At 35.2% G+C, this 20,750-nt stretch overlaps 1 protein-coding gene across 13 annotated transcripts in view; it reads right to left on the bottom strand.

Moving 5' to 3' along the window:
* The window catches only part of TMEM117 (transmembrane protein 117), a 564,172-nt gene that overhangs the window by 227,097 nt on the left and 316,325 nt on the right, over positions 1 to 20,750 (bottom strand). For all 13 annotated transcript variants that reach the window (XR_007470005.1, XR_007470004.1, XM_049694061.1 and 10 more), the window contains one exon: positions 5,856 to 5,953. Coding sequence is in view for 11 of the 13 variants with exons in the window: in XM_049694061.1 (XP_049550018.1) it covers positions 5,856 to 5,953 (98 nt within the window). In the remaining 2 variants the exon portion in view is untranslated. The remainder of the gene's footprint in view (positions 1 to 5,855; positions 5,954 to 20,750) is intronic.

Below are 20,750 nucleotides of genomic sequence, written 5' to 3'. Positions count from 1 at the left end.
GTAACAAATCTACCTAAGGAGACAAAAGACCTGTATGCAGAAAACTATAACACACTGATGAAAGAAATTAAAGATGATACAAACAGATGAAGAGATATACCACGATCTTGGATTGGAAGAATCAACATTGTAAAAATGACTATACTACCCAAAGCAATCTACAGATTCAATGCAATCCCTATCAAACTACCAATGGCATTTTTCACAGAACTAGAACAAAAAATTCCACAATTTGTACGGAAACACAAAAGACCCCGAATAGCCAAAGCAATCTTGAGAAAGAAAAATGGAGCTGGAGGAATCAGGCTCCCTGACTTCAGACTATACTACAAAGCTACAGTCACCAAGACAGTATGGTACTGGCACAAAAACAGAAATATAGATCAATGGAACAGAATAGAAAGCCCAGAGATAAACCCACGCACATAGGGTCACCTTACTTTTGATAAAGGAGGCAAGAATATACAATGGAGAAAAGACAGCCTCTTCAATAAGTGGTGCTGGGAAAACTGGATAGCTACATGGAAAAGAATAAAATTAGAACACTCCCTAACACCATACACAAAAATAAGCTCAAAATGGATTAAAGACCTAAATGTAAGGCCTGACACTATAAAACTCTTAGAGGAAAATATAGGCAGAACACTCTATGACATAAATCACAGCAAGATCCTTTTTGACCCACCTCCCAGAGAAATGGAAATAAAAATAAACAAATGGGACCCAATGAAACTTAAAAGCTTTTGCACAGCAAAGGAAACCATAAACAAGATGAAAAGAAAACCCTCAGAATGGGAGAAAATATTTGCAAATGAAGCAAATGACAAAGGATTAATCTCCAAAATTTACAAGTAGCTCATGCAGCTCAATATCAAAAAAAACAAACAACCCAATCCAAACATGGGCAGAAGATATAAATAGACATTTCTCCAAAGAAGATATACAGATTGCCAACAAACACATGAAAGAATGCTCAACATCATTAATCATTAGAGAAATGCAAATCAAAACTACAATGAGATATCACCTCACACCAGTCAGAATAGCCATCATCAAAATACCTACATACAATAAACGCTGGAGAGGGTGTGGAGAAAAGGGAACCCTCTTGCACTATTGGTGGGAATGTAAATTGATATAGCCACTATGCAGAACAGTATGGAGGTTCCTTAAAAAACTACAAAGAGAACTAACATACGACCCAGCAATCCCACTACTGGGCATATACCCTGAGAAAACCATAATTCAAAATGAGTCATGTACCACAATGTTCATTGCAGCTCTATTTACAATAGCCAGGACATGGAAGCAACCTTAGTGTCCATTGACAGATGAATGGATAAAGAAGATGTGGCACATATATACAATGGAATATTACTCAGCCATAAAAAGAAACAAAATTGAGTTATTTGTAGTGAGGTGGATGGACTAGAGTCTGTCATACAGAGTGAAGTCAGAAAGAGAAAAACAAATACCATATGCTAACACATATATATGGAATCTAAAAAAAAAAAATGGTAATGAAGAACCTAGGGGAAGGATGGGAATAAAGACTCAGACCTACTAGAGAATGTACTTGAGGACACAGGGAGGGGGAAGGGTAAGCTGGGACAAAGCGAGAGAGTGGCATGGACATATATACACCACCAAATGTAAAATAGGTAGCTAGTGGGAAGCAGCCGCATATCACAGGGAGATCAGCTCTGTGCTTTGTGACCACCTAGAGGGGTGGGATAGGGAGTGTGGGAGGGAGGGAGATGCAAGAGGGAAGAGATATGGGGATATATGTATATGTATAGCTGGTTCACTTTGTTCTAAAGCAGAAACTAACACACCATTGTAAAGCAATTATACTCCAATAAAGATGTTAAAAAAATAAAAATAAAAAAAGTAAAGAAGTTTCCCCATTAAAAAAAAAAAGACAATAATTGTTTCTTGATTAGCTCTTGAATGGTCAAAGTTAAACAACCTTGTTAGACTTGAATAATAACCATGAAACTCAAAGCAGGAAAACCAGCAGCAGCTCATTTGTTTCTCAGTCAAGAATAAAGTTAATCATGATCAAAAGATGCCCACCCAAACCATGAGAGCACTAGATAAAGTACTTTTAAAAAATATAAATATACTAATCATCAAAAAAACCCCACATAATTTTCTCTGTGCAACAGAGTGGAATTGAAGTGGACAGTTGTACACAGATGCACACAGCAATGCACTATGTTTTCCAATTTCCAGGCATCTAAGTAATCACAGACCACAGTTTTTACCAAATGCTTTGCCACTATAATACCTGTATTACTATCTTTCCAGCCTTCATTAGTTTTCTTGCCATTTGCTGTCCAGCCCTCAAGACTAAAATTTCTGCTTTCTGCTGTGACAGCACTCCATTTCCAGGGATCAGTGACTGGATACATCAGGATAGGCTGGTTTATGTTGCAGTATCAAATAATCCCCCAATCTCAATGGCTTACCATTTGCAGAGGTATATTCCTCGCTCACACTACATGTGTTGTAAAGGATGCTGGGCTTATCCAGGTCATTCAGGGAACCTGAATGACAAGTGCTCCAGCTAGACATAGACTTCCACAACGGCTACCTAGAAAGGACCCCCTTTCAGTGCTTCTCGCTGGCAATTAAATGCTTCTACCTAGAGGTGACACAAGCCTCTTTCACTCACATTTTAATTGGTCTAAGCAAGTCATGTGATCAGAGGGGGCAGAAAGGTACAAACCTCTCGTGTGTCTCCAAGGCAAGGAATTGAATTATCCAGGAAGCCCTAATGACCACAAGCTCTCCCAACTCCTTCCTCCACCAATTCCCCGACTAATCACAGAAGAGTGTCTTCCTTATTTTTTAAAAAGTTGAGCCTTTGGGAAATATCCCAAGATGCTTCCCCTCAAAAGCATATAAATTTTGTCTCTAGAGAGTAAATAAAGTGGGGAGATAGAAGCTAATATAAATATCATACTACTTATTTTTTTTATGTCTACGTTTATGTATATATTTACTTCAGACACAGGTGAGTGAAAAGGGGTATTGGTAGCCCCTCTGGAAAATAGAACAGTATATGGCATTAACCTAGGATTTTGATTTTAAATTTTTATTCTTTTTAATTAACAAAAGGGCTGGGAATGGGGCTTTGGAAGGGAAGTTCTATAAATAGTCTGCCCTTTCCCATTTAGTATTTGCAAATCAACCACAATTTAGTCTCCTCCCAGGCATAAAGGCCCATGTGTTATAGCAGACTCATCTTTGCACAATTACAGAAAGAAATAGGAACCAGTCTTTCCAATGTAGAGACATCTATCACTAAGAATCAGAAAGAACTTAGCCACACAGTTGCAAATGAAACAGTTTCTGACAGGCATTTGTGAGTTAAAGCAGCTACACTTAGGTAAAGGTAAGTTTACTACAACAAAATTGCATGTTGTACTGTTTAAACTCATAATCACATTGCAATGTATAAAAGCTTTCCTTTGCAAAATTTCTTCACCACAGATTTATTACACGAATATGTCTCTCCTTAACTAGGGTAAAACCAAAAGAAAATACCTCTTTTTGAGTGGGTGACACATAGTATGTAAATACTATCTTTTATTTCATTTAAAACCTTGCCAATGATTTCTGTATTTTTATCTCCTAGAGCTAAAAAAACAAATGCCCTTTACACTTGCTAAATCCCTTTTATCTGAAAAGTATGAACAAAAAGGGATATTTTTTGCTTCCCACATAATTTCCATGTTCAATATTTTGCATCAGATTTTTCTCTTTTAAAACCATGAATACTGTTGTCAAGATAATCTAATGGTATGTAATGGATAAAATAGGAAAAAATATGTTTAAAGCGGCATTTAAATTTTCCTCCAGTTGTTTTATGCTCTCCATGATTTGAAATATTACTTCTGAAACATAACAATAAAAATCATCTCTCAAATATATTACCTAATAATCAATAATTTTACAGAAACAATGACTATAAGAATAAGTGTGAATTTTAGTTTGCTCTCCATTTAAGAATATTATCTATTTGTCAGTGACTAATTAAATTATTTTACAACATTCAAAATATGCTTTAGATTATCCATTGGGACTGTGTTATCACATATGTCAAAAATAAACACACTTGTATAAACAGAGATTGGTAATACATAGATTTGAGTAATAACGTTCAAGGAAAATGTACTAAGATGATTAAGGAGAAATCTAGTATGGATTCCTCTCCTCTGAAACAACAATTGCAACTAAGAGTAGCTAATGACAACAATAATAGAGGCATTCAGATAGGCATGGCTCATCTTTGCAAATGATATACGTGTGACCTTGGTAACTGGCCACATTGAACAATAATCAATGGGCTGCCTTCGAAGATACATTAAATGATACAAAATATCTGTAAACATAGTAAGTAGATATTTTAAAAGAGAGATAGTCCATAAAGACTTTTAATATTAGAGTTTATCTCCTTTTAAATTATGATTCTTAAAACCCCTGTACAGAATTCTATAGGGTAGAATGATTTCCCAGAATCTCACATTCTTGTTTAGCACCATTATCTAAACAAGGATTAAGGATAATCATTTGGAATTTGCACACCGATGTATCCTTTGTTTTTCTAGAGACAGTCTAATATAATGCTTAGTAACTGGGGCCCTGAATTCAGAGACCTATGCTTATAATAATAGCACTTACTTACAGGGTTATCAGGATTAAATGAGTAAGTTCTTAGCATAGTGCCTGGAGCAAAACATATCTTCAATGAATACTTGCTAAAATTATAATATTACATATTATTTAGTCAAGCTACATGGGGAACTTACAAACAGGAAACAATACGAAGTAAATGTGCCATAAAATAGGCCACAATTGACTCTGAGGCAAGTTGTGAATAAACATCTACAAAATCATATTCATTTTTACAACGTTATTGAAAAATCTACTTTTTGTTTACTTGCTGTTAATTGAGTTCAAAATGCCATACATCTGAAGCAACAATTAGTAATAGTGCTAAAGCACAAAGATAGCTTAGAGTGTATATTTTCCCTCAAGTACTTAGTGACCATGACTTTTGTAGCTTGTACATGAAAAAAAAATCAACCCTCAGAGTTAGATCCAAGAATAAACAGACTTCTTTTTTTTTTCATTTTGAAAGGCAAGTGAACAGAATGCAATTTAGGAAGCACAAGTCTTCATCAATTACAAGGCTTCTGGGTGTTAATGTAGATAACTTTTCATACATCGGGTTGAATCACTGTCACACAGCCTGGTGGAAGTGCCCTTCTTGCTGTCTCTATATTCCTACCATTTCTGTCTAAGCTTCTTCAGATATACATACATAATGTTGACTCCACAAAAGACAAAGTTCCATAAGACATGGATTGTTTTTTAATTGCAATGATTGGACTGGAGAGCTAAAGGAAATTATTGGTACAAAAAGAAGTGCCAAAGAGCCAGATGTGGTCTGTAAAGAGGTTCCTTCACTGTATGATTTCTTCAAAGCAAAATTATATCCTGTCAAATACACTGGAAATTCAGTACTCACTGGGGACATTTTTATACCCGATTCCATTGATGAAACTTATAGCTTATTTTTGCTGACTCCAAAACCTACTTACCGCTGGTAAAATCTTATTTGCTTTACTATATTAGTAAATGTATCTCTTGTAAATGTGTATATGCAACAATGTGTAAGCAGAAATTGATAAATAGGATAATGGTTTTCATCATTTTAATGGAGCACAGTGTCCACTAGAAGTGCCTCTCTAGATAGAATTTTATATATCTAAAGAAAACGAAATCCACCGCAAGTCCTTGTGAATGAGGCAAGACATATGCCAATAAATGAAACAATCTCTTACCAGAATAAAATAATCCTAACATTTCCTTTCTTCCAGAAAGCTCTTGCAGATTTTCCCCAATCAGGATAGGGCTTGTCCTGAAGCATCATATCAGTGACCTGAAGCAACGAAAGAAACTTATTTAGCACTTTCAGAAATCTTCCATTCAGGTTTAAATATGTATATAATTCACATTTTGTTAAGAATAAAATATGTATGTATTTTAACATTAGAATATATGCAGAGATGAAAATTAGAAGAATATACTTCAGTTAAAAGTTTTAACAGTTCATTTGACTTCACATAATGAATGAGCATATTTAAGGCTGTTCAACGTATCAAATAGTGATATTTTTTTAAAAAACATCAAGATTACCTTATCCAAGGAGGCATCTTTAAGACACTATTAACTTCTCCATAGAAACAAAAACATAATAAATAAAATGTCATATTTTTTTTAAGTTTGTCTAAATCAGAAACTCCAAAATTCAAACATTTCCTGATGTGTCTAGATTTTTACCTATATCACTAGTCAAAATATTACCTTCCTTTCTCTCCCTTTTTCCCTTCAATGATGTGTGAGATATAAGACATGAACCCTTTTTATGGCATATTATTCTAATTATCCAGTATTGTTCCAAAAATGTTCCACCTCTTTTTCTCAGGTGCACAAATCCTGCCCGTCTTGGGTAAAGTCACATCACCACTGTGATGTTTTCTCCATTCCCTCCAACTGTGGGAGCCTGATTCCTCCAGCTCCATTTTTCTTTCTCAAGATTGCTTTGGCTATTCAGGATCTTTTGTGTTTCCATACAAACTGTGAAATTTTTGTTCTAGTTCTGTGAAAAATGCCATTGGTAGTTTGATAGGGATTGCACTGAATCTGTAGAATGCTTTGGGTAGTACAGTCATTTTCACAATGTTGATTCTTCCAATTCAAGAACATGGTATATCTCTCCATCTGTTTGTATCATCTTTAATTTCTTTCATCAGTGTCTTATAGTTTTCTGCATACAGGTCTTTTGTCTCCTTAGGTAGGTTTATTCCTAGGTATTTTATTCTTTTTGTTGCAGTGGTAAATGGGAGTGTTTTCTTCATTTAACTTTCAGATTTTTCATCCTTAGTGTATAGGAATGCCAGAGATTTCTGTGCATTAATTTTGTATCCTGCTACTTTACCAAATTCATTGATTAGCTCTAGTAGTTTTCTGGTAGCATCTTTAGGATTCTCTATGTATAGTATCATGTCATCTGCAAACAGTGACAGTTTTACTTCTTTTCCTATTTGGATTCTTTTTATTTCTTTTTCTCCTCTGATTGCTGTGGCTAAAACTTCCAAAACTATGTTGAATAAGAGTGGTGAGAGTGGGCAACCTTGTCTTGTTCCTGATCTTAGTGGAAATGGTTTCAGTTTTTCACCATTGAGAGCAATGTTGGCTGTGGGTTTGTCATATATGGCCTTTATTATGTTGAGGTAAGTTGCCTCTATGCTTACTTTCTGGAGGGTTTTTATCATAAATGGGTGTTAAATTTTGTCAAAAGCTTTTTCTCCATCTATTGATATGATCATATGGTTTTTATCCTTCAGTTTGTTAATATGGTGTATCACATTGATTGATTTGCATATATTGAAGAATCCTTGGCATTCCTGGGATAAAGCCCACTTGATCATGGTGTATGATCCTTTTAATGTGCTGTTGGATTCTGTTTGCTAGTATTTTGTTGAGGTTTTTGGCATCTATGTTCATCAGTGATATTGGCCTGTACTTTTTTGTGTGTGTGTCATCTTTGTCTGGTTTTGCTATCAGGGTGATGGTGGCCTTGTAGAATGAGTTTGGGAGTGTTCCTCCCTCTGCTATATTTTGGAAGAGTTTGAGAAGGATAGGTGTTAGCTCTTCTAAATGTTTGATAGAATTCGCCTGTGAAGCCATCTGGTCCTGGGCTTTTGTTTGCTGGAAAATTTTTAATCACAGTTTCAATTTCAGTGCTTGTGATTAGTCTGCTTATATTTTCTATTTCTTCCTGGTTCCGTCTCGAAAGGTTGTGCTTTTCTAAGAATGTGTCCATTTCTTCCACGTTGTCCATTTTATTGGCATAGAGTTGTTTGTAGTAATCTCTCACGATCCTTTGAATTTCTGGGAAATACTTATCATATTTTCTAGAAGGAAGCAATCCGCTGCTATATGACCAATTATCACAGCAGCATGTTTTGGAAAAATGACATTCAAGGACAAAGGATTTTCTCAGGAAAATAGCAAGATGAGGCAAAAAACATTTTTTCTGATGCCAGACAGCTGGTCTTTTTCACTCCCAGCTCCAACTCTTTAAGTCATATCATCAGATCAATGTCAGGTCACTTGCAGCTAAATTGGCAGGAGCAGAGACAGTCATTAAAGGGATGCATTCAATAAAGAAAAATCCAATTACCTTCTGCATTAGAGAAATCAAATTCATTTCTGGTGTTGGTCAAGGACAGTCTTTGTGGGAATACATGCAGGAAAGGGGGGACTGAGGACAATGCAAAAATATTGCTGTGTAGCATAAATACAATGTGAAACTTGTTGATGCTTCACTCCAGGGAAGATTATTAGAATTTGAAATTGCTGGTCTTTCTTTCTAAGCTGGGAGACATTTGTCTAAATCTTTGAGTCTCACAATCCTTCCCTTCTCCTCTCCTCTCTGCTAGGTCTTTGCAAAAAACTCAGAACTTCATTACGCCCCTTATCACATTATGCCTTGTTGGCAGTCTTTCTCAGTAGAATATAAGCTTATCTTGGGGCTTGAGTATGGTACAATCTGAGCAGGAACATGCATGTTGAGATTTAAAAGTCAGTAAATGATCATAAAAGCAAGTGATCTCTACAGCAATCTAAGTGAAAACTTTGCTCTTCTGTGAGTTTAGCCTCTATGACATGGTGGTAACAAGGGCAGCAAGAAGATACAATGGCATCGGTAATATCTTGCATTTGCTAGAGAGCTTCATGGATTACAAAGCTCTTAGATGTATTCTTCTTAAGAATTGTCGTAGCAACTTTATAAAATAAGTCATTATATCCTGCCTTTCGCTCATGGAGAAAGAGAAGTTAGTGAGCAGGGTCACACTTCTAATGTACTGTTATGTGCACCAGCTCTGGGGCCAGCCTCCCTGGCTTCTAATCCAAGTTTTGTCTCTTACTATTTTTTGATTTGGGGCGAAGTAATCAACCACTGTGTCTCAGTTTCTTATTCATCATCTATAGGCACACAATACATGTTAGCAGGTGTTATAATAATTATAGATGTTTATTGTTGATGTCTATCATTCTGCTTCCTGTGACTGTGTTGAATAACTGGATTTGGAGTCAAAGGGATTGACAATCAGTCTCATCTCTTCCATAAAGACAAAACTATCATATATTGAACCATTAGAAAGTGACAAAGATACAGTACAATGTTAAAATACATTACAGATTAAATTGCTGTGAAAAATCATAGGCAAGGGAGGTCAGTAGCCCAACTGTACATGTAGGTACTCACATGTAGGTACTACAGATAGTTTTATGTTAAGCATGTGATATTAATAAAAAATACTGATTTATTAGGATAGAAGGTCATAACATAATAACAATAACAGTAGCTACATAGTGCCTCTCTTGAGATAGCTATTATGCAGTGGAGTATCATTTAAGAGAAATAAGTGCTATGCCATTAATACACGAGCATATACATTAAGGATATTAATGAACAAACATACACATACAATTTTGCAATGCTCTTTTACAACTTTTCTCTATTTAACAATATATCTTGAACATTATTATATTTATATCAGTACCTGTAAAATTATTTAAATAGTTTCTTCTTTGTTTCATCTTCTATCCTACATTCTTACGTGCATTTTACTGTAATATAAAAGGTTTCTATTATTTCTGATTATTATCTTTATAATTAAACTTCATTTAATAGATGTATTTTATTATTTCTGTTGATTTTATTTATTCCCTAGTATGAGCATTGACAAAATTATTTTTCTGCTTCTTCTCCCTCTGCCTTCTCCACCTCCATCACCCTATTTTACTTATTATATTATTTTTCCTATTAACTGTTTGACTCTTTGAATATATTAAGTCCCTATTTTATTTATCATCTTTAAATGATATCTTTTCCCCTCATCTATAAAAGATGTGAACTTCAGCATATTATACTTTTTTACACCATATATCATTTCTATGTTGTTATGGTTTGGGAATACCTCTATATTCTGGTCTATAATCAGAAGCCATGCATTTCTTTTGACCTTAGTTCAAATTGCCTCAACAATCTTTTCCAGTACTACTGCTGGAGTTTTTCCACTACTTCCAATGCCTGAACTTTTCTCTATAACATTCTTCCGGAAGATTTGTGAAAACAATGCAGCCTACACCCAAATTGTTTATTTTCTTTACACATGGTCAATAATTAGGCTGAGTATAAAGTTACTGAATCACAACTGTTTTCCTTAGAATTGAAGGCATTGTTTTACTTTCTTAACACTGTTGAGTGATGCCAAGGAGCAGTATCAGAAAACTGGAACCAGAAAATTTTTTTCCATCTTTACAGGTGAATTGATTTTTTTTTTTTTTTTTTTTTGTGGTACGCGGGCCTCTCACTGCTATGGCCTCTCCCGTTGCGGAGCACAGGCTCCGGACGCGCAGGCTCAGCGGCCATGCCGCTCCGCGGCATGTGGGATCTTCCCAGACCGGGGAATGAACCCGTGTCCCCTGCATTGGCAGGCGGACTCTCAACCACTGCGCCACCAGGGAAGCCCCGTGAATTGATTTTTTAATTGCTTGGATGCCCACAGTATTTTCTCTCTCTCTTTTTTTTTTAGTGTAATAATTTTGCTAAGTTTATTGATCGCTGTCACTTTTCTAGGCACAATTTGCCCTTTAAGTCTAAAGATTCTCATGTTTCTTTATTCTATTAAGTCTTTTGGGAATACTTAACCATTACTTTACTTATCCATTTTTTTAGTTCTATTTTTTAGAGACACAATTATGCAGATTCTGGGGTTTTTTCTATCTTCTATGTCTACACCTCTTTTTAAATTTTAATTTCACTCACTCAGTCATATCATATCCCTTACTATGATTTTGGGTGTGTTGACTAATGTTTGTGGAGATTCCAATTTGACCTTTTTTTCTCTACATTTTTCTCTTCTGCATTCCTTTCCTGAGCCTACCATCTCGTTTCATCTTCTACTGTCTCACACCATCCTCTCTACATTCTTGTATCTTTGCTTTGAAACCTTATTTTATAAAGACAATGATTTCACTAATTTTTTTAATTCACTGGGATATTTTAATCAAAATTTTCCTCTGGCTTGTGGTATCATTTTTCTGGTGGAGGGTTCTTCACCTGTTATTGGATTTTCTTGTTATTTTCTTCCTCTTTTATTCTTAATGACAAAATTCTCATACTGGTCCCTTTGGAATGGATCGCCTTCTGAATGATGTGAGGTTTTCCCTGGACTAGCATTCTGCAAGAGGCTCATGTTGAGGGGTGACAGGGCCCACTCCCAATCAGAACACCCCATCCCCATTATTCCAGGCCTTTCAGGGAGGGCCACCTACTTTGGAGGACTGTTCTTTGGCAACTTGGCCTGAGATCTGTAGTCACCATATGTCCTCTTAGCATTGTCATGAAACATACTTGACAGTCACTACATTTGGCAACCCTCCATCATGGATCGTGCTTCTGATTTAGAGATGTGATTTAGTTAGAATCAGATAAAGTTAAAGATAAAGTTAGAATCTCCGACACTTATACTCCACACTCTTTTAGTTCATTGCCCAAATCTTCCTATTTTAAAATGGAAATTCTGTATTGTTATTTAAAATGATTATTAAAAGCCTTTTCATGATGACAGGTATTTTGGGCAATTTTGAGGCCATACCATCAAAAATAATTACTACATCTGTGATATACTTGTCTCCTTGTTTTAATGATATTCATTAGATGACCCAAATAGCATTCAAAGTTAGTTTTTATTTAACGCTGTTTTAGATTAATGTCTTCCCCAAATACAACTTTATTCAAAATAAAATAATGAAACGTAATATGAGATTTTGTAGGTATTTGAACATAAGGTAATTTCAGATTTTCTGAGAGATTATTCTGAAGAAAAGCTTTGCTTCATATTCAGCATATGTGTAATATAAAAATGTAATTAGGTTATCTGGCTACCTATATTTATTATATAAGTGAATTTTGAAAAAGTGTTTAGTTAATGGAATGATAAGTATTCTGTAAGAGCATTTATAATTTTCATCTCTTAAAGATAATAGTGCTAGGGGCTTCCCTGGTATCGTAGTGGTTGAGAGTCTGCCTGCTGATGCAGGGAACACAGGTTTGTGCCCTGGTCCGGGAGGATCCAACATGCCGCGGAGCGGCTGGGCCCGTGAGCCATGGCCGCTGAGCCTGTGCGTCCGGAGCCTGTGCTCCGCAACGGGAGAGGCCACAACAGTGAGAGGCCCACATACCGCAAAAAAAAAAAAAAAAAAAAAAGATAATAGTGCTAATAGTTTCCCAATTTAATAGTGTCTTCCATCTCATGAAAATTAGATCAAAATATGCCATCAGCAATGGATGATTTTCATGGATTTCTGCAATTACTTTTTAAACACTTGGATAAAGGTCCTTATATAATTGTTACTATGACCAAGATTTGGTTTTTGTTTTTGTTTTTAGTTCCTTGTCCAGTTAAGAAAGTAAATTGAGATTATTAGTAATGTACTGCCCCACAGCTACAATATTCTTTTCCTGACTTTACTGATGCCACTTTTATTTAGATTTCATTGAGGCATATCACAGGTACACATTAACTGTACAGAATTCTTTAGATGGAATTATAAGCCAGTAATTGGCACTTACGAAGAATGAATAGGCAATTAATGCCAAATTTTCAATACCAAGCAAACCCATATTTTGGCAGGTGTTTTGAAATTCCCTATAGTGTTCATTCAGGGACAGGATGGGAAGTTACAAAGTTCCTTTAATTTGTAATAGCAAACTTTACTTTTGAGGGCTTTAGCTGCCCAAAGAATTATGGTTCAGGACACAGTGATTTACCAATAGCCAAAGCCAATACCAAAATGAGTGAATCTTCACATACCCAGGCCAAGAGGAGAGACTGTTTATCATTATGAATAACATGAGCACGACAGTGAGTAATAAGTCATTGGTCACAAACCAGGAAATGTCAGCACTTAAGCTGGAGAGGAAGAAAAGATGGTGAGCAGGGCTCCAGTATTTCTTTAAATTGTTCATTTTACTTCTATGCTTCTAAGCAGATTGATGGAAAGTCCTTGTTCATGCTGCAGCAATATATCCCCAAATTCTTCCCAATGTCATCAAAATTATAGTAAGAAGTCTGACTCCATTTTTTTTTTTTTTTTTTATATTTGACTACTGACTACTTTTAAGCTTCACCATCCACTCTTCTCCTTTTGCTCCACATCTGGGTAAGTTGATGAGAAAACCCTAGTACTCCTTCCCTTGGCATCATAAGTTGATGAGAAAACCCTAGTACTCCTTCCCTTGGCATCAGCAGGAAGTCCAAACCACGAGCAGGAATTCTCACTCCAGACCCATCCCAAATCCACCATAAAAATCCCATGTCAGTCTCTTTTTCTGACTCCTTCAAGCCATTTTTGGCCCTGTTTGGGAGCCGCCATGCTCTCTGAGAACCTTCATTATGGGAGGAATAAACCTTTTCATACTCTGTTGGTGCAAGTGTGGCATCATCACTGTCAACACTTGAACAAATTTGAGATGGGGTCCATCCTACTTCTATGGAACGGTCACAACAATAGCAAACTTGACATCATCATGACAAATAGAGTTCTTTGTGATTTTTTTCTCAGGTCTACTTTGAGATCCTAACTTTTTGTTATGGAATCTTGGCATCTTCTGATACAAACGTATTCTCACCACCAAACAGCAGTGCAAAAGTCTTCAAATGAACTGAGATACTCCTAAGAGATTGTCAAGGAAACGTCAATGTATTCTTGAAACTCTAGTTCCATGCATCAAAGGCTAATATTATATAAAGACAAAACCTATCTAAGTGACTAAAATGAAAAACAGTAACAACACCAAATGAAGATGAGGGTGTGGAGAAATTGTGGGAGACTATCTCCCATATATTCCAGGAAAGTGAAATGTTACAGAAACTCTGGAAAACAGTTTGGCAGTTTGTTATGAAACTATACATCAATTTCAACACAGTCCAACAGTTGCACCCTTGGGCATTTTTCCTACACAAAAATAAATGTATGATAACACCAACATCTGTACACAAATATTCATGTCAGCTTTATTAAAAATAGCCCCAAACTGGAAACAATCTAGATATCCTTCAGTTGGTGGATAAATACATGGTTATACATCTGTGTCATGGAATAGTACTTAGCAATGGAAAAGAGCAAACTACTGACACATACAACAATTTGTATGAATTTCCAGAGAATTATGGTGAGTGAAAAAAAAGTCAATCCAAAAGGTCACGTACTTTTCAAATCTATTTAGATTACATTTTGAAAAGACAAAATTTTTGAACTGGAGAACAGATTAGAGGTTGCCTAGGGTTAGGAAATAAGGTGTGGCAAAGGTCAGGGGGTGAGTATGGTTGTATAAGACAGAATGAGGGATCCTTGTGGTGATGGAATTGTTCTGTATCCTAACTGTGGTGATGGATACACAAACATACATATGTGATAAAATGGTATAAAACTAAAAACACACACACATACACACACACAAATAAGTACTAGTAAAACTTGAGAAATCTGTATAAGACTGGTGGATTGCGCCAATGTCAATATCCTAGCTGTGATACCGTACTATGAAGTAACAGTGGGGGAATCTGGATAATGGGTGTATGGGATTTCTCTGTAGTATTTCTTACAATAGCACATGACTCAGTTATCTCAAAATAAAAGTGTTAATTGAAATTTTTTATAAAAAGCTGATGTGGTATAAACCCTTCATACAAAATAGGGAGGAAGTAAAAGCTCCCAGCTCTAGCAACAATATCCTGAATGTAAAGGGAGACTCTGTAAAATGCAAAAGATTTAAAGTGGTTGAATTAACCCTGCAAACCAACTCATTATCAGAATATAAGCTCCATGATTGCAGAGATTTTGTATATTTTGTTCACACGCTGTCCCCATCCTCTAGCATTCTATCTAGTATACTATAGGGTCTCAGTAAACATTTATTGAATGAATGAATAAAAGGATAACTGGATGAATGAGTAAACAAAGGGAATCAAGAGGAGCATGGAATGCAGAACAGACCAGTGGGGAAAGCTAACATAAATACTATTAGTCCAAAGAGCTCTTTCAGAATTCTCTGTTTAGTGGTGATGATGGTGCTAATAGCGGCAGTAGCAGTAGTGGTGTTAGGAGTGTAGTACATGGATGGTAGAATATTCCTTTTCCTCCCAACCCCGCCCCTTCACCTCTTGGAAAGGTAGGAAGACACAGGAGGTATACAGTTAAGATTCCAAAGGAGGTAGAAGTGGTCTTTATCAATGTCTGGAAAAATAAAGAAATCAAATACAATTTCAAACAAGGATATTAAGTCTAAGATGCATGCTACTCACATTATCCATGTGCATAATATATTTGCTTTATTATGAATTTATTTATAGATGAACTAAATAAGGACACATAGCAATCCCCTATTTTAAAGACTGAACAGTAGTACACTTTCATATGTTTTTTTTGTGGTGTTGATACATTGTATAACTCTGGGGGGTAGTGTGTGGTGGCCTCTGGACTTGGACAGTACCCAGCCTGTGCATCTTTATGTAGTGGTCCTGTTTTATTGGTATCTCTGCATTCCTTGTAGCATAGCATTATTTTCTTATCCTCCCTCTTAGGTCACTCTACATGGAAACAAAGTCTAAATGCACTTCTTTGACACTAAGGAAATACTGTACTGTACAGGACAATGCATGTAGTTTTTCTCCTATCACTGCCACCTGACCCCCACTACACACACCATACCACATACACGGACACACACAGTCAGTCAGTCTTACAGAACAGCACTTCCTGCTGAGTCAAAGAAAGAGCCAATGGTCAACCAGAAAGGATTATGCATACTCACTGAGGTACATTAGCTGAGCATACAATTAAGTAAATGGAAAATACAGATGAAATTTTCCTAAATTACCTAGGGATGCCTTGAATGAATTGCTACAAGAAATATCTGAAAATCACTGGCAAACATCTACTGGTGAACATTAAACTTGGAATGTATTCTACAGCTTTTTAGAAGCACAACCAGGATTTCATAAGGCATGAATATTAATGCACCTGCTTATTATCTCCATTGATAGCCTACACTGCTTTTATGATATGTTGCACCTTATTGCTGGATCCCTACTGATTTACAAAGAGTCATGGACTGTTTTATTATTAAGTAAGGAGATTGGGCATGTTTCAGTATATAGAAGCACTTAGAAAAAGATACCTGACTTACCTGAATACAGAAATATACACAATCTAAAAGTATCTTCCCAGGCAAGGTCTGCAGAGTTTCAAATAGTGTGTTAACAGATGCAGAATAAATACAATGTGCCCTAGTACAATTTGCTGTCTAGCACTTTGAATTATAATATAGAGTAAATGGAAAGAACTAGAATTACTACTGATTTTGCTGAACAAGAAGCCAGCAGAAAAATATTTAGACTATCTTCTGCCATGTTATTCCTTATGAGTGGCTAAATTATCAAATGATAGTAGCTTAATATTACATGGTTAAGCATTAATTTTTGTTTTGTGGCTTGAAGGAATAAGCAGTTTTCAGCATCTATACTTTCCTTATTTTGTTAACATAGATAAGAGATTGCTACTAGAGAAATTAATTATACAAAATAGGCCATAATATGGTAGCTTTGTGACTGTCCATATGAATGGAGGGCCAATACAAAGACATATAAAAGATGCTTTCAGAAATGTGATTAGAAGAACCATTATTCACCAAGCAGCCTTAGAACACAGAAAGGGCAAACATCTCCTTAAAGGGAAAATAAATCTCATTTTAAAGATCTCAGCATTCCAGTTTCTGAGTGAAATGCCTAAAACATGCTAGCTCTAATGACAGAACCAATGGAGTTGGCTCAGTCTCCCAGACCCAGCACCACTATGTAACCTGCCATATTGCTTGCATGATATTTATTAAAATGTTTTAGTCAACTCTGAAAGGTGACAAATCCAAACCTATAGGCCAGTGGGTTGAAAAGCATTGGCTTGTCATTCCTACTGCTAGTAAAAAGCAAGTTCAAGAAAAGGCTGATAAATCAACCATCTGACATAACCACCTTTGCTCTGTTTTCAAAATTTGAGAGATTATCAAGTAAGGCAACCACCAAGTAACATATCTTATAAATTTATGCATTACTTCTATGTTATATTGGTGTCTGATATAATTATAACACTATGGACTAAATGTTTGGGTGACATAATGGCAAGCTCAGAATTCAAAAGCAGTATCCTAAATATGTATCTTCGCAGTGGGATTATTATTTCAGCATTCAGTGTCTAAAACTAAATATTTTCGTTTCAAATACAAGTAAAATATTGGTTTTAGAGCATATTTTAAAAATTAAACCTAGGAAGTTGCTTTAATCAATATGTTTTCTGTCGTTTTGTTAATATTTCACAGACATCTACATATTCAAGATGTTTTGGGCTTCCCTGGTGGCGCAATGGTTGAGAGTCCGCCTACCAATGCAGGGGACACGGGTTCGTGCCCAGGTCCAGGAAGATCCCACGTGCCGTGGAGCGGCTAAGCCCGTGAGCCATGGCCGCTGAGCCTGTGCGTCCGGAGCCTGTGCTCCGCAACAGGAGAGGCCACAGCAGTGAGAGGCCCGCGTACCGCAAAAAAAAAAAAAAAAAGTTTTAATTAAAGTTATTAAAATTTTACCTATATCAAAGTGCATATAATGTATATTAAGGCATAAAGAATACAAATAAATAGTACAGCATCTTCCACTATGTACCTTGAAAAAAATAGAATAAAAACAAAAACTTTTAAGCCCTCTGTGTACTTATCCCCAGTCAAATTACCTTGGGGTAACCACAATTCTAAATCTTGTATTTTATAATTCCCATTTTCTTGTTTTTCTTTGTGGCTTTATGTCATCTGGATGTAACCACAAATATAATACAATATTATTTAGTTATATATGTTTTGTGTATTTGTAGTTAAACAGAATAATTCAGTGTGATTTTCCTGCATCTGGCTTCTTCCACTCATTATTTTTCTGAGATTTATCTAGAATGAAGCATTTAGTTATACCTTTGATCTCCACTGCATCTCTATTGCTAATTTCCTTTTCATTTTTTATATGGTTTATTTGTACCTTTTTTCTTTTAATTTTGATTACTCTTGTAAAGATTTGTCAATTTTATTAGGCTTTCAAAATTTCCTTGGTTATTTTAATTTCTCTATAGTACCTTTATTTTTATTATATTAATCTCTGCTCATATTTATTCCTTCCTTCTGTTTTTTAACTGATTCTCCTGTTTTTATTCACCCTAAGATCTTAATGCTGTATACTTAATTTATTCATTTTCAGTGTTTCTTTTTTTTATTGTAAGTATTATGATGGTGGAGTTATCAATTATTAAATTTTGTCAATTTATCCTTTATAAATTTTGAAGGTATGTTATAGGGTACATATTAGTTTAAAATTGTTACACCTTCCTGGTGAATTCATTTTAACCAGTGGTTAACTCTCTTTAACCCTAAAAAGGCTTTATTTTCCCTCCCAAAGGTCTATTTTGCTTGCTATCAATGTAACTACATCAATTTTATTTTGGATACTCTTCCCCTAGTACCTATTTTCCATTCCTTTACTTTCAAAATTTCTTTTTCTTTATATTTGGGGCATGAGTCTTGAAAACACCACGTGGCAGGCAGAATTCGAAGAATGATCCCAAATGACCCTTGCCTAATTGATCCAGTGAATTCTGCCAACAAGCTGAATGAGCTTGGAAGGGGATTCTTCCCCAGACCCTCCAGGTAAGAGCCCAGGATGGTCAAAACTTTGATTTCAGACTTGTGAGATCTGAAACAGAGAACCCAGTGGAGCTCATGCAGACTTCTGACCTACAGAACTGTAAGCTAATGAATGGGTTTTGTGTTAAGCTGCTAAATTTATGATAACTTGTTATGTAGCAACAGAAAATTAATATACAGCATATAGTTTAAAATTGCTTTAAGCTAATCTGTCCATCTTTGTCTTTTAAGAAAGTTACATTAGCTGTGCTTACTTATATAATTTATTTCTACCACTTCATTTTTTACCTCTATTCCTTCAACTTTTCTTTTTTTCCTTCATTTTTGCCTTCTTTCAGATTGATTTTTATTTGCATTTAATTTCTTTCTTTCTTCTGTATTGATTTCAATGCTATAGTATTTATTTCTATTTACTAAGAATTTGTCCTAGAAATTTTACTTAGTATACATAAATTACTAAAATCTAGTTAATCAGTATCACTACTCTACTCCCAAACAATTCAAAGAACTTATAGTGATTGAATTCTGATCACCCCTTCCCAACTTACATGTAAATTTGTCTAGAATTTTAGTTCCATCTGGCTTTTATTACCACCTGCTTATTTTTAACAAATAAGTCATTATAGTTAATTTTTCACAGTCATTTTTTGCTTATATTTAAAAGCATATTAAACATTTTTTGTCCACAAATCTCTTCTAGCATCTCAGAGTGCCTTTTTAGAATCATTATTCTTATATCTTCATTGTAATGTTGCCTTGAGAAGTTTCTTTAGTGAGTTTGTAAAGATAAAGTTTGTATTACTTTTTTCTGAAAATTTCTACTTGGCTGGTATTGTTACACAAGAGTTTTTATGGGCTTTACTGTTCTAAGAAAATTTTCTTTTAACATATGGAAGATATTCTCCTGGCCTCTTTTGTTGCTGATTAGAAATCGTCAATCTTTCATTTCTTTATAGGTAACTTGTTTTGTTTTCTTGTTACTTTTAAGGTTATTTTTCCTTTGATGATATGTAGTTTCACTCTCACTTGTCTAGGCGTGGAATTTTTTTCCTATTTTGAATTTGTTGTGATTCTGGAAGCTGAAAAATTGTAAAATCTAAGGTTTTTTTTTTTTTCCTTCAAATATTGCTTCACCCCATCCTATTTCCACCTTCTGGAATTTTGATTAGATGCACATAAGAACTTGTCACTTCATGTCTCTTACCTTCTTTTAAATATTTTCTATTTCTCTGTACATCACTATGGAAAAATATATTTCAGATGTATTTTATACTTTAGTAATTATCTATCTTTGTCTAATATGTTCTTTAACCCCAAAATAATTTTTCATTTCAATCATTATGTATTTTTATTCCTAAAATTTCTGTTTGGGTCATTTTCAAATTACCCAGTCTTCCATTCCTTAGTTACATTTTCAATTCCTTCTTTATTCATTTGAATATATTATTTGAAAATACATTTTTATATGCTATATAGAACATTCTAAAAACTAAAATCTGTGTGGGTCTGTTTCTGCTAGTTGTATTTACTGCTGTTACTCATGATACTTATTGTGTCTTTTGTAATTTTTGATTATACAGTCATGTTTATTGGCATTTTATTTATGCAGATATTTTAAGGACAGGTTTGTTAACATGTTCCCTCAGAGAGAATTCATGCTTGGTTCTGTGAAGGGCCTAAGAAAACTTCCAACCTGGGATCACTTTAAAATAAATTCTTAGTGTAAAGTTTATGAACCCGCAGGAGGTGAGAATTTGGGCCATCCACCCACTTGGGGGACAGTTTATGGTTATAAATTCTCAGGGAGACTTCATTTTCTCCTCTCTTCAGAACCCACGACAAGGCAGCCAAGTTTCTAAGGTGT

This window comes from Orcinus orca, chromosome 11 (assembly GCF_937001465.1).
Source record: "Orcinus orca chromosome 11, mOrcOrc1.1, whole genome shotgun sequence".
In the NCBI taxonomy this organism is placed as follows: Eukaryota; Metazoa; Chordata; class Mammalia; order Artiodactyla; family Delphinidae; genus Orcinus; species Orcinus orca.
Note: the sequence above shows the minus strand (reverse complement) of the source record. Positions and strands in the feature narration are given on the sequence as shown.